Source organism: Colias eurytheme, chromosome 11 (assembly GCF_061535395.1).
Source record: "Colias eurytheme isolate Ceu_HAF_F1 chromosome 11, ilColEury1 Martin Lab GWU primary, whole genome shotgun sequence".
NCBI classification, from domain to species: Eukaryota; Metazoa; Arthropoda; class Insecta; order Lepidoptera; family Pieridae; genus Colias; species Colias eurytheme.
The window spans coordinates 9,808,639-9,826,623 of NC_142990.1; the positions used below are offsets into that span (position 1 = coordinate 9,808,639).

General features: G+C 31.3%; 2 protein-coding genes across 2 annotated transcripts; both read left to right on the forward strand.

Annotated features, from left to right (window-relative positions):
• Positions 1–1,466: 1,466 nt before the first annotated feature.
• On the forward strand, positions 1,467–9,869 carry LOC149904804 (proton-coupled folate transporter-like). Its single transcript, XM_090107242.1, has 7 exons — positions 1,467–2,340; positions 3,127–3,286; positions 4,517–4,618; positions 5,037–5,174; positions 6,529–6,612; positions 7,957–8,113; positions 9,360–9,869. Exons 1-7 carry the CDS (start codon positions 1,528–1,530, stop codon positions 9,436–9,438), a joined length of 1,533 nt encoding a protein of 510 aa, XP_089963368.1. The 5' UTR covers positions 1,467–1,527; the 3' UTR covers positions 9,439–9,869.
• Positions 9,870–10,287: 418 nt separating this feature from the next.
• Positions 10,288–16,779, forward strand: LOC149904805 (putative peptidoglycan muropeptide transporter SLC46). Its single transcript, XM_090107596.1, has 7 exons — positions 10,288–11,133; positions 11,486–11,642; positions 11,889–11,990; positions 12,695–12,832; positions 15,603–15,686; positions 16,026–16,182; positions 16,676–16,779. The coding sequence occupies exons 1-7, from the start codon at positions 10,288–10,290 to the stop codon at positions 16,734–16,736; spliced, it is 1,545 nt and encodes a 514-aa protein (XP_089963722.1). The 3' UTR covers positions 16,737–16,779.
• Positions 16,780–17,985: the final 1,206 nt, after the last annotated feature.

Genomic DNA, 17,985 nt, shown 5'->3' on the forward strand with positions numbered 1-17,985 from the left:
CGTATTAAACTACCATTTCAAAAATGTATTCTAATTACCTGTGTTTGACAGTTTACAGGTGATATTTTAATATTATCGTGTAATACTTTATTGGATGGATAAGTTTTAAGCAAGGATTGAAAAATCAACCCTAATACAATAAAAACAACAAGATAAATATTCTATAATTAAACCGACTTTAATATTTCTGTCATTTGAAAGCGCGTAAAAAACCCGTAGCAGCCGATGTACCGCTATTTGTGACAAAATTCTTCTGAATGCATTTGTATATTTATTTATTTAAGACCTCTGTCTCAAAAACTACTGAGCTTATTTTGATAATACCTGCACAACTACTCCTTGGGAGCATAACAAATACAAGATACTATTTCAGACCAATAAACGTTTTTGAGTTATATGTTAAACAAACATTCATACAATTAATTAGTAAATATACATACACGTGTGATACATAGCATACCTGTGAAATATCTGTTATAGACTATCATATGCAAAAACTTTTCAACTGTAACAACATAACATACGTACAGAACAAATTGATAACTTCCGTTTTAGTCGTTAAAAATATACATAAATAAACTTCAATTGTTTAAAAAAATTCTGAAACATTCTGAGAATTACTTTACAAACATCATATTCGTCGAATGAAATAATTTCCAGCGAATACCTTGCATTGATTCTTGTAAAAGCTTTTGTATTTTTTGTTCATCTTTATTTGTGACTGCTGAACAGGAACTATTCGGAGTTACAAAGATACTTTACAATATTTTTGACATGCATAAAAAAACATTGACTTATTTAAAAAAAATACATTTGATACAGGTACTTTGAATTTACCTACAAATATTCATTATTATTATAAAGCATATTTAATATCAAAGTTAATGAAATGTAGTAGGTACATACCTACAATGACTAACCATTATTCTCTTAAATTTTAATTAGAAAGGAAAAGCTAATTATTTTAAGTTTACTTAAATCTTCTAATTCTATTTAAATATAAAAATGGCGCCGTCACTAATTTGGCCTCTATAGAGGGATTATTAAAATTGTTATAAGTAATTAATACTTACGATATAATATTACAACGTGCTTAAATTATGCTAATTCAGAAATATAAAATCAAGCAATAGCTAGAAAAGATGTGACTCAATTTTTCAATTAGATAGTCATAGAAAAATACTATATTATACAAATATTTTATATTATATCGTTAATTTCATACTAAATACAATTCATGGTTGCAGGTGATAGTTGATAAAAATTGATAAAAACATTCAATAATAATATAAAAGCAATCTGTAGACAAAACTTCGTGACCTCTTAATTGTTAACACCTTAGGAAATTGTATATTTATAATTGATTAAAGTATCGCTTATCACAGATAACAGTGTATGGCAATAATTCGCTTCATTTATTAAAGAAATCTTGTAGTGTAACAACAAATAATCAATTATCTAACTGCTTAAATAAAATATATTTTTGAATCTCAGTGTTGGTATCGAGTGAATTACAACTAAGGAACAATGACTGATTCGAATGAATTTCGAGATGGAGCAGAAGAAAACACAGAAACAGATCCGCTAAGAAGTGATGCAGAAAATCCTGTTAGTCAAAAAAAGAAGACTATTAAGGAAAACTGTGTAAATGCTCTAAGAAATATAACCGTGGAACCGTCAATGTTCCTTTTTGTTATTGCTACTATCCTGACCATTTTGACATCACAAAATCTTAGTTTAGAAAAAGCGTGTCGTGTAAATCTAAATTACACAACTGAAATATGCGATTCCCTAAAATCTCAGACAATCGGAGCACAGAATAATTATGAAAAGGAAGTGCAGAAACTGGTGACTGTGGCAATAGCCTGGAAGACGTATATAACAGCGAGCTTACCTTGCGTCCTGGCAATGTTTATTGGATCGTGGTCAGACAAAACTGGTTATAGGAAAATGTTTATAACAATTCCTGTGTTTGGCCAATTTCTGCTTTGCATCAATGGCATTATTCAAACGTTTTATTTGAAGCAAACAAATCTGGAAACGTTGACGGCTGTTGAGGCGGTATTAGAAGGGCTCACTGGTTCGTGGTGTGTTAGTGTGTTAACTATGTTTTCATTCATAAGTTCAATTACTAACAAGGATAACAGGACATATCGTTTGGGCATCGTAAGCTTTAGTATGACAGTAGGATTTCCCATTGGAATGGGAGTTAGTGGAATCTTGCTAAAAACTCTTGGCTACTATGGATGCTATGGTTTGGCGGGGAGTATCAATTTTATAAACTTCTTATACAATGCGTTCATATTGAAAGATCCTGAAAGAAGACCAGAACAAAAATTGGTGAGTTGTGCAGTTAAAACTTTTTTAATGTTGAACTTGCAAATTCTGTGAAACAGTAACTTTTCAGGAAGTTCAACTGAACACAATAAAACCCTTATGCTAATCCAAATTTCATACAAATCTTATAAGCTCATTTGCATTAAAAGCGTTATTCATCAATCCTTACAAATTTAAAGTAGAGTAGGATATAATTCGTTAATACTAATCTAATATATTAAAAATTAACGATAGGCTTCGAAAACTATCTTATCTTTTTATACTATTTATCTTAAAATTGGATAACTTATATAAAACCTTAATCTCTTCCTAGTCATTATTACTGGCATAAAAAGTTAGTAACCTTTAATCTCAATGATACTCTGCAACGCATTAAAAGTAACGCATATTTGATAACCCAGCATATCAATCAACAATATGACTTAATTTATACAACTTAAAGCTCATAATTTCACCCATTATTTTAATTTTATAACATTTGGGGTTCAGGGGCCGTATTTCCAGACAGATTACGCCGTGAATTAAACTGCCTAACAAATTCATATTATGATCGCAATAACCAGCCATGGTAAATTATATGAATTTGTCAGTCAGTTGACGGCGTTAACTGACTAGGAATAAGAGATTATAATACGGCCCCTGTTTTTCTATGGCCCAAAAATAGAAATACTCTAAAATCAGCGGCATTTTATAACATTAACAACATAATAATTATTATAATCTGATTCAACACTCATCAATAGATCGACCGATTAGATTATAGTCACCTAATTCTTCCATTGTTTTCAGCACGATAAACAAGGATTTTGCCACTTATTCAGGCTATTTTTTGACCTGTCAAATATAAAGAAAACCTTCCAAGTGGTGTTTCGAAAAGGCTCAAATAATCGTCGAGTACGGCTAGGTTTCCTCATGCTTGTAGTCAGCATTTTGTTTGGACCAATGTATGGTTAGTAACAGAATCTATTAATCGAAACCTCGTTTCATAAGAGATAAGCCAATAAAAAGTTCCATTGATAGCAGAAGAAAATAGATATGTAATAATATTGCTGAATAGTTTGTTTTAACGCGCTAATCTCAGGAACTACAGATTGGTTTACAAAATTATTAAACTGTTAGATATGCATGATCCCTGAGTGCTATAGAATATATGATTGTGTACTATGAGCGAAGCCGGGTCGGACTGCTAGTACAATAGCTTTTTTTTATCCAATATTAACTTCTTTATAAAATTACATATAACAAAACAATAATAAGAGTTTAATGAAATCTGATAGCCTGTCTGTTTCCTCAACGATCGAACGATTTTGGCTGATTAAATAAGGACATATATCTGTTATATGCAGATAATAATTTAATCTGCTTTTGTTGACAACATAATGACAGATAACCGTTATAAGTATAATAAATAATTGAACTATTGTATGCAGTCTGTGTAAGTTTAGTTAAAATCTCTTTGACACTAGCAAATATCTTCTTGCCATCAAGAATTAGAGAAATAGAATCTCTTTATTTGATAGAGCCACTGACAAAGAGAAGCAGTCTATTCCTATAAAAAAGCATTACTCCTAATGCAAATATTTATATTAGAAACCACTGCTTATGACCACCTTGTTAGCAGTGTAGAAATTGTGGTAGAAACGCATAACAACGCCAATAAAATACCATTCTCTCATTCCCGTACATATTGTGTGTTGTCTCTCCTCCTCTTATAATTGGCTTAATCCTGGCCATTTAGAATTACACGTGCTCACATAATAACAAGAAACATTTTACATTACGTAATAAGCGACTAATTCCATAATAAATAACTTATCTGTCTTTTCTTGCCACTTTGATGTGAATTAAATAGAGACATGTCTAATTAGAGAATTGTTTAATTAACACCGTAATAAGATTTGTTATTAAGTCGCTTTATATGGAGTACTTCATTTTATCTTTTTACCTTGATGAAGGGAAATAATTATTTTCATAAGACAATAACAAGCTTGAAACCTTTACCTTCATATTATTAAAAGGAATTACTGTCCAATTTTTACTATAATTTCACCAGATTTCGCAACTACATTACTGATTTGAAATCGGCTTTTTATCTCATATCAACACAAAGCCGGCCTATTTAACCATGTTTGAGAGATTGTTAATTAATTAATTGTTTGATTATTAAATATAATTTCAGGTGAAATATCAATTTTGTACATATCAACAAGATACAGATTCAATTGGAATGAAGTCATGTTTAGCATTTTCCAAGCTTACAACTTTATCGCTCATACGATTGGTACGTATATAATAACAGTAATTTATTTTTACAATATTATTTCATGTGTAATTGATATTAATTTTATACATCTAAATGTGGGTACTACGCCTACTTGTTTCATTCAATTTTTCTCCCGAAAAAACTAGGTACTTACTAATCTTGTAATCCAAAAAGGAAAATTGGTAGCATTATTCTATACATTGTTTTTAAATTACCTACATAATAACTCTCTTGTGAGCGTGGTGATAATATAATATGATAACTGTGTTCGTATAATTCTTCATTGTTATAAAAGCCATACAAAAACAATATAGTCAAATGTAATAATAAGTAAAAATTAAATTCAAAAATATTGAAGCTTACCGTTCTTTGTTATTCCTTGAAATATTGAAATATTTTTGTTTTCGCATTCTCAAAATAATCTTCTTATTTTCAGGGACACTGTTCTCAATCGTTGTGTTCAGTAAATATTTACAATGGCACGACTCGGTATTGGGAATAATATCTACCCTTAGTAAAATTGCTGCTTCATTTATTTATTGCTTTGCGCCAAATGAAAGGATATTTTTTATCGGTGAGTTGCTAGCAAAAAAAAATAAATTATCTGTCAATTGTTTGTCAATGTGCCAATTTGGCGGAAAACAATCACCAATGGGAAGAGCGTCCGTCAATATTTTTTTTTCAAGATGGCGGCATTAAAATTAAGGATTTTTAACTTGTATGGTATTATTTTTATATTATTTTATAGGGTACCTAATCAAAATTATTTATCACATAATTAATAATTATTTTGTATTCTTACTTTTTCGTAACAAAAATTATTCGCAGCGCATTGAAATTGTTGATATCATAGTATATAATCTAAGTAGTTATAGAAACTTATTTCTCATCTCATCTCAAACGGTAAACATTAAAAATGAACAGGTATAGTACACTTACGATTCATACATTACCAAATTACTACTCGTACCACTCTCTTGATAAAACTGCTATAAAATTCTACATTAACATTTCTAACTCCTAACCATTCGAATATGAAAGACTGCAGTCACATAAAGCAAACAGCGTTTTATTTGACAAGAGAATTTTCTCAGAACCGAGATCACTACAATTTAACTATCTTATTTAAATAAAGTGAACTAGTGGAAAACTTGGAAAGTCCCTCGTGTTGCAAAACATTATTGCATACAATAAAACTGCTTTATTTTTAGCATAGTTGAAACATTTAATGACCCTTTTATAGGTAAATATATGGGACCGAATCCTACCACTGAAAAACTATTATCTAATGTTTATGTTATTTTATAGTTAACTAGTTGTTATTTTTAGTTTATAGTTACTCAATTTTGGTAATTTTAGACTATATTTAGAAAACTGGATTAAAACTGGATCTATGGCACTTACTATAGTGGCTACTAAGAAATATCAATAAAAGTATGACAATAATATATTACACAAATAAATGTTATGTAATATGCGTTTATTACGATATAGATAGATTAAGTCGGTATGCTATAATCGTAATCTACATGATATTAGTTTTATGTACAAAGCTGTATCATATAAGGAATGGACTTAATTCGTTGGGATTAGGAAATGACAATATTTTGATAAAAGATGATTGTCATAATTGTAAATTTAAAACACACCTTCCGCTTTATACCATCATCACTTTTATATTTATCTTAATCAAGTTAATATTTTTAAGTAAAACAATTATCTAAACTTGTATAAAAGATGCAAATATTTTAAATTTTTACGCGCCCAAAGAAGTTTCACTTCAAACAACAGAAAGTATGGACTTTAGTTTTCATTATGTTATTAATCACAAAATAAGACTTTTTCATTCATTGTCCATTACTTGTACCGATTATTATGACATTTAGAGAAGAGGTTAATTTTTAATAACTTTATGTTTATGATTTCAGCTCCCATAGCAGACATTCTCAATGGAACAGCTTTGTTAGCGTTGCGGTCTATTGTCTCTAAATTAGTGGAACAAGATGAATTTGGTAAGTGAACAGTAAAATAAACATTGCAGGTACATACTTACTTAGGTTCATAACCTTAAATTTATTTTCAATAAATCTATGTTAAACAAATTGAATTAAAACATAATTGCTTTACAAAGAGCAATATACAATTTTAAATCCAAACAAATCAATATTTGCCCAAATAATAATTATAACTGTTAATTAAATGACGGATCAAAGAAAATTCTGATTTGCGATACAAATCGGCTGGCTTGATTGAAATCCTGAATAATCAAATTTCCATCGAAATATTGTTTTCGCAAAGTTCTTAGAGGGATTGATTTTAATAATTGACTTTGAATTAAATATTATATTCAAGCATTTCCTGGATGGCGAAATGGGGATTTAATTTCAGTTAGTGAATATTTTATGACATTTATCTTATGGTCATTTCGAAATTGGTGTTTATACCTATAAATTAATGTTAATACCGATTTGATAATCTGATTTTGTGTGGAACCATAACAAACATTTCAAATTCATATATGTTTTTTATATAAAAATCAATTCTAAACCAAAACCACACATTTCTTTAAAAGATTATCGTCCTATAAATTCAACAAGTAATAAAATATATATATTGCAAATCTTACTTCCAGATTTTTGTGTCAGTATTCATATGAAAACTTGCATCTAATATCTGCAATTTTCTCTTCTTATTTAAGCCAGCGTGAAAATTAATAAGAAATAAACCGAAGTGTAGCTTGTGGTTGTGGAATATAACGTTTAACTTGTTTTAACCTAAACTGCTAAAACTGCGTCACAATTTTCAATTTTCTCCTAAATTTGTTTCGGTGTTTTGGCAGATAAATTGAAAATAAATTTTAGATTTTTAATCCTTAGGTCCATGGTAACGCAAGGTGGCGATTACAAAAAAGTCATCTTCGTTTTCATATCAAACCTGTAAACTGTATTTTAGTACATTTAAATCGACCTTGAAAGAATTATGTTTTTTACTCAATTATAATAGCTTCACATATATATTTGAATTCAACAGGCTTCTTGAGAGTCGAATTTGACCCACGGTAAATGGACAAATTAAATTCTAACTTTATACGTTTATGATATATCGTAGACAACTCAATAATTTCATGTATTTATCTGATTAAAACGTGTTTCTTAGTTTGATTTTTTTATGTACTTATTACTAACTATCCGCCCCAGGCTTCGCCGACAAAGAAAAAATGCTAAAAATTTTGTCCTTTCTCGGTTGTGAATAAAAAAACAGTTCTTTGTTTGAAGCGTGAATAAGATGACAGAGTCAATTACAATAATATTAGTAATATAATTATAATATTAGTAAGAATTTAATTATTTTTGCAGGTAGAGTGAACTCAATATTTGCGTTAACTGAGAACCTTATGCCATTGATATACGTGCCATTATACACGAAGGTATACACAGCCACCATGGAGGTCCTTCCCGGTGCGGTTTTCTTGTTGGGATCGGCCATGACACTGCCAGCTGTTATGGTGTTTATGTGAGTATTTATTAAATAACGATGTGAATTATTGTGGGTTGTGATTATTAGAATGTTGTTGCAAAATTCTATTCCAAATGACGGGCGTGATCTTTTACTTTTTTATTAATTAACTAGCTTCCGCCCACGACTTTGTACGTGCATCCCCGTTTTTCCCCGTTCCCGCAAGAATTTCGGTAAATCCTTTCTTAGCGGATGCCTACGTCCTAACATCTATCTGCATGCCAAATTTCAGCCCGATACGTCCAGTGGTTTGGGCTGTGCGTTGATAGATCACTATATCAGTCACCTTTGAGTTTTATATACCTACTAGCGACCCGCCCCGGCTTCGCACGGGTGCAATGCTGATACTAAATACACTACAGAAAAATTGTGAACGTTGTATTGTATATAGGTATAAAAATATAGCGGCCCGCTCCGGCCTCCGGCATCGCACGGGTATAAAATACATAGCCGGGCGGCCGCAAACGCTACGTCCTGCAATTTTTAAATCTGTAATATCTTCGAAAATATTCACTTAAATCATACGGTGTAAAGGGCCATATAGATCTATATTAAATGAACAATGTATCCATGGTATTTAATTGGTTAAGGATTAATGCTGTATTGGTTAAAATCGCTTCGAAAATTAGCCATTATTTGTCGTAAAAAGTAAATGACAAAAAAAAGTTATTGTGGGTTATCCATAAGAGATAGACATATACCATCGCGGACTTTTCTGTAGACCTTTTCAATGTGTATAATACTTAGTACATTATTTTGATAAAACTCGTAGGGTTCAGCCTGCGTTTGCAATGTAAGCGGAATAAATGTAATTTTTTACGACATCACATTAGAAACCTCAAAAATAACAGTACTTCTCAACTACTTAATGGATCTTATTATACATATAAACCTTCCTCTTGAATCACTCTATCTATTAAAAAAAACCGCATCAAAATCCGTTGCGTAGTTTCAAAGATTTAAGCGTACAAAGGGACATAGGGACATAGGGACAGGGAAAGCGACTTTGTTTTATACTATGTAGTGATGATACATATATAGATTATTCAAATAGATACCGATGCCCTATGCCCATATTATATAGTATATTTTTTTTAGAAAGTAAATTATTTGTAAGGTCTGGCGGCACTGGGCTCTTAAACCATTATACTTATAAGGATTTATTTTAGTCTCAACCTACCTTGCTCACTGCAAGCTCTATCTCACTACACCTAAACGATAATTATTCTTCTTTACTTTTCAGATGGCTCTTCATCGAACACAGACGAAATTTAAAGAAAGGAAAAAATATAGATGCTGATACCTCTGTTAATTCTAATTAAAAACTTCAAGTAATTTCGTTGCCCACCGACAGTGAAAGTAAAAAAATATATGATACAATTTTGTATCTATATAATAACTCTATAATATTTTATGTAATACTTTGCTTAGTACTAAATTAATGTTATCTTATAATCTTAATAATAGACTAATTATCTTTGTTGTTTATATTATTCTATCGGACCGGTATTCCCCAATTATTTAGGAGTTTATCATTGTTTGATGTAATTAAATATTTTACTCGGGTATACCTTTTTATTACGGCTTTGTATTATTTAGGTGAAAATCATTACGAAGTTTTGCAATATAATAACAATGAGGGATACGATTTGCCTTCATTTAATATCAATAAGTATACAAACTTTAGTTGTAACCAAATGTAATTAATTAGACGAGGTAATTAATGTACATAATATTATAAGTCTGAAGTAAATGCCCTTTTTTAATTAAATAATTGTTACTCAATATTTATTAAAATGTTGCAAAAGATAACTATTTTTATTTAAGTTTCCTAAATTTGTCTATTTACAGTTATAACAATAAACTTTTATAAACTTAACACACATGGAGTGAAGTGTATTTATCACAGAGGGTAATTCCAGGCGTAAAGTTGGTTTAACACCAACCTTGACGTTAGTTATGATGCTTTTTTATCACGTGCTGAAAATCTCTTCGTCAATATAGAGAACGCAATAATTGTAATCGAAAAGTAAACAAAGTTTTTTAAATAACTTAATTATTTAGCTTCATTATTGTCATTCGTCGTTTAACTCATACACCACGCGGTATAAGATTTGAACTTGTGAAAATATTACGAATTCTTAAAATACGTTAATTTTAATCACTTCAAAATGGACAAATCTGAAGTTGTTATTCCGAAAGATAACAAAGGCGAAGATGATGAAAATAAGGAAAGTATAAATGAAAGTGATCCATTAAAGCCGGATAATAAAAACGTTAAAGAAAAAGTTAAAGAAAAAGATGAGACGTTACTATCGAGACTCAAACGTATAAAACAAAACATAACTGTGGAACCAATCATGATGTGCTACCTAATGCCCAGCGTGTTGGCGTCTCTGGCTTCGCAAAATTTGAATCTTGAAAAAGCTTGTCTTGTCAACTTAAATTACTCTTCTGAAGTCTGTGAAGCTCTTAAAGTGAGGGATATAGGAAACTATACTGAACAAGAGAATAATGTGCAATTGCTAACAGCGTATATACAATCTTGGAGTACAATAATAACGACCGCGTTCCCCGTTCTTATAATTATGTTTGTTGGCGCTTGGAGTGATAAAACTGGAAGACGAAAAGCTTGCATCCTTTTACCTATCGTAGGTGACTTGCTATCTTGTATTAGTTTAATGATAAATACTTATTTCTTCTATGAATTACCAGCAGAAGTGACGGCGTTTACAGAATCTGTGTTTTCTTCTTTCACGGGGGGTTGGTATACAAACTATATAGGCATATTCAGTTATATCAGTGATATTACGACAGTTGAAGATCGGACTTATAGACTAGGTATTGTGAATTTATGCATGTCTCTTGGCTATCCCATTGGAAGTGCTTTTAGTGGAATCTTGCTCAAATGGGTTGGATATTATGGAGCATTTTCCATATCAATTTCCCTTTATACGTTCAGCCTTATATATGGATTCCTCTCTCTGAAGGATACTAAACTGAAAACTGTTGAAAATGTAAGTATTGTCTTTAAGTATCGTTATAACTTTATAAGTATACAGGGTGAAAGGTAAGACGTTTGACGAATTTAGACAGGAGCTTCTACTCATGAAACTGAACAACTTTTGTTCTACAACTTTGCTGAATTCGTAAAAAAAATGGACTTTGTAAGGAAACTTCGCTAATCAGCTGACCGATTTCCATACAAAGTCCAAATTTTTTTCTACGAATTCAGCAAAGTTGTAGAACAAAAGTAGTTCAGTTTCATGAGTAGGTGAGTAGAACCTCCTGTCTAAATTCGTCAAACGTCTTACCTTTCACCTGGTATAAGAGTGTAGATTTTTATAATCAAAATAAATTCATTTACAGAAGCGTGGCGGATGTTTTGCATTCTTTCGTGAATTCTTTGATTTTACATTAGTAAAAGACACATTTAAAGTTGCGTTCCGAAAGGGTCCAGGAAATAGAAGGGTGCGTGTGTGTCTTATTCTTTTGGCAGTTTTCGTTATATTTGGACCAACGCAAGGTAATTCATGTGATTGTTTTTGTTTATTTTTATTTGTTTTAAAACAAAATATTATTATTCTTTCGTTTTTTTAAACTACATACGTTGATTATTAAAAAAAGGCAATTAAAAACATCATTATCAGATGTATATAATTATTTTCTTCGTTTTCTTCGAAAATATTTACTGCTAATCCTATGTACTCACTTCTTAATGAATCTCGTGCCAATAAAAATGTTTTTGTTTCTAAAGAATTGTTTATTTCAGGGGAATCCGCTGTTATGTACCTTTTTGCTAGATACCAACTTAATTGGGACGAAGTGAAGTTTAGCATATGGTCCACTTATTGTATTGTAACCAATTTAATTGGTAAGTCATTGTTTATATTGATATTATGGTTCATTACAACAAGGTATACAGTAAGATAGTAAGAAGCAAGTTATTGATTTTGTTCAGTATGTCGTGTTATTATTTATTAGTTTAGGTAGTTATTTGGTCTATTTCAATGAAAATCAAATCATAAATATCGACTTATTCCTCAATATGCTTTAAAACATCTCATACACGAATAGCTATTTTCCTAATTATTATCAAACAAATGAAACAATTTAACAATACCTCCCATATTGATAATATTGTTCAGGTATTCAAGCTCTACATACAAAAATAAAATCCACAAGATTGTCACATTTTAAGAAAATAACGTATAAAATCCTAGCATTTCTTTATCCAAAAACTTGATTTGTTATCATAACAACAGGCCTAGTGGAATTTCATTAATTTCATGAATCGTGAAAATATGTTTAAAATTATTAAAAGCGATCAAAATAATCTATCTGGAAGATTACTGAAATTATTGAGGTTACGAAATAAATCTCATGTAATATTGTAACTACTACCAAAAAAACCTTCATACTACCTAATAGTTACATATTTGTGTTAGAGGCGTGTAACTTAAGCTTATATATAATTCACTTTTACATTTCTCCTTCGAAGACCTAAAAAAACTGTTTAAATAATGCCCCCTAAATAATCTTTACCAGGCACATATTCTAAAATAATTTTAATTTCAGGTACAACATTTTCCATTTCCCTATTTAGCAGCTATTTAAAATTAGACGACACGATATTGGGAATAATATCATGCACCAGTAAGATCGTCGCATCTTTCGCGTACGGCTTTGCGAGGAACGATCTAGAAATTTATTTAGGTGAGTAACTTGATCAGAATATCTAGTTTAAAACGTTATTTGGTCAGTGATCCTAGGATCACAGACTAAATCTAACAGAGAATAAATCTAAACAACCAGTTGTGTTTATTCTCTGTTAGAATCAATATCACTGGACTATCCAAGATATCCACATTAAATTTCCCTTTGAGTTTTTCTTAAAATTTTTAAAACTGTGAAGAGTTCTATTGAAGTTGGAAGTTGTTACATAAATATCCTGTAGGTATTAGTTTTTAGCCATCTGTTATATATATTTATACTAGAAACATACCGTATGATAAAAATCCCTATGACGAACGAGACTAATATAACAATTTCAGTTTTATATTTTTAAACAATGTCACGTCCTAATTAGTTAGAGAATCGAATGAAGATATTGGTAAGAGATTTGGATACCCAAATAACAATCCGAAACTATATAATATATAATATTGTCATTAATGAATGTAATCATTAAATTAAATTTAGCATCCGTATCAAATCCATCGTGGTGTATTTCTAAATTGAATTACTGTGTATTTATTTGATTAAGATTATCGATAGTATCTAATTCGCGTATCGAATTATCGATTGGGTATTGAAAACATCTATATTAGTATTCAAACTCATATGGTTATATTATATATACCAAAATATATATAGTCTTGAAGTATTGAGGTCACCTTATATTCGAAAAAAGATTTGTTTCAATTGTGCTTATATTTTTTCATCAAAATAATAATATAGAAACGCCAAATGTATTGCTAAGCATAAGACTAGAGAACAGTTCCAACAATTCCGCAATTTTACGATTTTGCTAAGGCATAAGGAAGCTTCTGATGGAAAGAAAACACAAGAAAAGGGGCAATAGGGCAGAACAACGTCTGCTGCGGCAGCTAATATCTATAATTAATATTATAAAGCTAAAGAGTTTGTTTGTTTGAACGCGCTAATCCCAGGAACTACTGGTCCGGTTTGAAAAATTATTTCTGTGTTAGAAAGCCTATTTATCGAGGAAGGCTATATACCATCACGCTAAGACCAATAGAAGTGAAAGAAAATTAATGGGTTAAACAACTTCACTCAGCACAACTTATCATAACAGAAGTACAATAACGTCTATTCAATATAGTTACGAAGTGTTTGTATCAAGTTTAGATTTAAGCAAGCATTACATTTAACTTAGAATTATAGTACACTTGTGCATTGCTTTAAGCTAAGTCAGAGGAGGTCATTAAGACACTCCAATTAGTGCTTAGTAATTAGCCCCATAAGACATTGCGCTACATCTTGGATTGGTTTATTCAAGTCATCATATAATTAAAATCTTTCTAGATTAACCATATTATATAGTATATTTTTAAAGTGAAACTTTTATTACATCGTCTCAAACTTTTTGGTCTGTCACGCGACATGCGCTACACAAAGCAGTGTTCGGAACCGTTCGAACAGTTTCACTTTTACCGTGGTTTCATAAAACCACACAACATTTTTTTTATGAAAGCTTTCTAAAGCAACTGTATGATAAAAATGATTCATCAAATGTGTTGCTAAGCGTAAAACTCCTGAACGGCTCGACCAATTCGGTCATTTTTTGTGTTTTTGTTGGGCCACCAGAAAGGTTGTTATGGAAGGAAAATACGAAAAAGAGGTAATAAGGCGGAACAGTTTCTACCGGGAGAGATAGTGTCCTAAAAAAACATATACATCATAATGTAATTATCACGAGACTAAACAAGATAAAGAAAATCTTTTTCTAAATATAACACGATGATAAATCTTTATCCATTCTCAAATATTTTTAAACTTAATAACATTCAAGTCAGAACAGCGTGATACTTACTTTTGCAATCCGCGGCTTATATTAAATGTTTACAAATCATTTATGTTGTTTTATATATATTATTCCTATTATTATACATTTATTTATTGCAAATTGTTTTGTATGTTTTAGCTTATTTTATAATCCGTAGAACAAGACAATGATTTACCTGATAAAAGTCAAGTAGCAAATCCAATAGACGTTTTTTATTAAAACGCAATAATATGATTCCTATTGAATCATTTTATTACTTACTAGCAGTCCGCCCCGGCTTCGCCCGTGGTACATATTTACGTTTTCTCTACGTAATGCGTAAGAACCATCCTAGTACTTCAAGGAATATAATAAAAAAGAATTAACGAAATCGGTTCAGCCGTTCTCAAGTTATGCGCTTACCAACACATTTTGGGATTCATTTTTACATTATAAAGATAACATTCCTTTAATATATGTGTGACTCCTATTAATTATTTACTGGTAGCTACTCAGGTAATTGAACTGTTTATAAAAAGGTTTGTTTCTTTGTATTTGATTAGATTGCCTATCAGCTAATGGCCTAAGCTGCACTAAGACACTATTTACGTTGAACAAACACTTACTTTGTACTCGTTTTAAAAGACGAACTAGATTGGTTCATTAGACATATTAGTAATTGCTTAAGAGAATTAAATAATAGGTAGTATTAAAAACTTGCTATTGGCTTTTATGTGAAGATAGTTATCATATTATCTTGACGAAATGGTATCTGTTACGAGAAAATGCTGCGAAAACTGGCATAACCAAAACTTATAATTCCTGATAATTTACCAAGATTCTGTCACTGATTAAAGATATCGACAAACAGTAATTAAATATAATATATAGATATAAAGCAATATCTCATCTAATTAGTAAAAGTTTAGGGATATTATATAGAGTATAATTTATTCAATTATTGTTTTTTTTTTACAGCGCCGCTATTAGAATTGTTGAATGGCACTTCATTTATAGCGTTGCGCTCGATTGCATCAAAACTGGTCAGTGAAGAAGAGGTTGGTGAGTAATTGATAATCTCTATAGCTTTTGTCTGATCACAATATATTGGTTCTGGATTCGATATACAGATAAATAGATTTAAATTCCACCAAGTATTCTAATTTAAATCTTACCGGTAAGATAAGTTTTGTAAACTATAATAAATACTACAGACTTATCATTTTCTCATCCCCATATAAAAACGGAATATATAAATTTCACATATCATTCAATTCACTATACTTTGGAAAACACAATCACTTGTACATAGAAACTTTTCGTTCTTTCTGAACCGAAACTCAAACACTTCGCCGCTTTCCTTTTCACCACTGTATGTAACTAATAATTCTATTATTACAGGCAAAATAAACTCCCTATTCGGTCTAGCGGAGGCTATTACGCCTCTTATCTACGGGCCCCTATACACCTGGTTTTACATATCCACCCTCAACGTGCTACCTGGTGCTGTGTTCATACTTGGAGGGCTATTCACAATTCCAGCTATTATCCAATTCGGGTATTTATATCAGACTATTTTCTTATACTTTCCTTTACCTGTAGGTTTGAAAATGGCGTCGCTCAGCTGTCAAACTTTTTTTTGGCCATACGTATGCGGTATGAGTATAGAAGGAAATATTGTGTGAGTGAGAGACAAATAGGAAAGCTGCTATTTTCAACTAATAAGGTTGATACTATTTTTAAACTTCAAATTGAGCCGGCGCGTGACTGAGGGAAGCCTGACAGGATAGCGAGGTAAAAAGTGCAGTCAGTGAAAAAGATAAAACTAAAGGTTTATACTCTAAAGACCAATCTTTTAATCCTTGCCTAAAACTTATCCATCCAATAAATGTCACCTGCCAAAGGTTGTTTTAAACAAGAATTGGAGTTGGAAGATCATCCCCAAGTTGAAATTCGTTAGATTTAAATCTCAAATTATTTTTTTATTTAACCTTAGCTTATGGTGAGAAAATATTATATATCAATTTATTAAATACCTACGTTATTTACAGCTGGCTCTACTTTGAACACAAGAAAGATAGAAGAAGAAACATCGAAAAACCTATAGAATGATTAAATACTGCAGGACTGCTATAGTTTGACATAATCATTATCATCATCAATCAATCAATACATATAATAAAATTGTAGAAAAGTGATCTCTGTACAATAAAAATATGTAAAATTACCAGGTACATATTTATTAAATATATCCCGAACCCAAAACTGTATATAATTTTTTTTGTCTGTATGTTTGTGCACGCTAATCTCAGAAACGGATTATCCGATTTAGATGCGGTTTTCACTAATATATTGTGGTAATGTTTATTTATCATTTAGTGTTTATTTCATGAGAATCGGTTCATAAATAAAAAAGGAATGACCATTTATGTAATACGAACATTTGCTAAGGCATTCTTTATACCCTGTATAGTTTACGATAAAACGTAAGTTATCTGTTATACGTACATGTCAAGGAATAACTGTAGATTCCTTGACATGTCCAGATGATCATATTTAAAGTCCCCAAGGGTGGGGGGTTAAGCTGACTGTGTAGTGGGGGGAGGGGTCCAATTAGCATTATGGTTACGTCTAGGTAAATTTTCTACATAAAATGTCCTAAAAATTATATCGTATTATATTTTTAATCCCCCACGCAAAAAGAGGGGTGTTATGTGTTTGACCCCTATGAGTGTCTGTCTGTGGCACCGTAGCTCGCTAACAGATAATTCGAATTAGATGCGGTTTTTTTTGTTTGGCAGCAAATTTTCCGACGCTGGTTCTTATGCTCCTGCCATACTATGCTCCTTGCTTTACTCATCGCTCTGCTCATCGTGCTGCCGTTATTTGCCACGACGTTGCCCTCATTGCCCACACACTGCTCTACTCGCGCAATTTATCGCGACGCTCCTCACTTGTAATTTGCCTTGGTGAGACAATGGACGTTGAAACGGTGGCAGAGTGCGCGCTATGCATTTTTAATATATCTAATTTTATTAATGTAGGTAGTAAAAAGAAATAATCATCGTCTTCATCGTCCTCAAATATAAAAAACATTAACACTTTTTCATTTGATCATTCCATGCTTGGCGACGACATAATTTCCATTTTTGCATACGTGTGGCACTCGAGGACTGCCGCGATAAAGCTATTGCCTAGCATCGCATCGCTGTGCTGGTTGGAGTGGGGGGGAATTAGGCTTTTTCGTTGCGGAATTTTTAAATTCGGTCACAGAATACTTAATAGCAGCTAACGCTACAGAATAGACACTCTCCGCCTCCCGCCAATAGTAAACACTTACTTCACCCGCCAAGATCACGAA

Bases quoted from the DNA above. Each gene is read 5' to 3' on its own strand.
- LOC149904804 (XM_090107242.1), top strand. From the start codon at position 1,528: ATGACTGATTCGAATGAATTTCGAGATGGAGCAGAAGAAAACACAGAA. The intron at 5,175-6,528 runs GTGAGTTGCTAG...TTATGATTTCAG, and splicing joins TGAAAGGATATTTTTTATCG to CTCCCATAGCAGACATTCTC. The intron at 8,114-9,359 runs GTGAGTATTTAT...TTTACTTTTCAG, and splicing joins CCAGCTGTTATGGTGTTTAT to ATGGCTCTTCATCGAACACA.
- LOC149904805 (XM_090107596.1), top strand. From the start codon at position 10,288: ATGGACAAATCTGAAGTTGTTATTCCGAAAGATAACAAAGGCGAAGAT. The intron at 11,643-11,888 runs GTAATTCATGTG...TGTTTATTTCAG, and splicing joins TATATTTGGACCAACGCAAG to GGGAATCCGCTGTTATGTAC. The intron at 15,687-16,025 runs GTGAGTAATTGA...CTATTATTACAG, and splicing joins GGTCAGTGAAGAAGAGGTTG to GCAAAATAAACTCCCTATTC.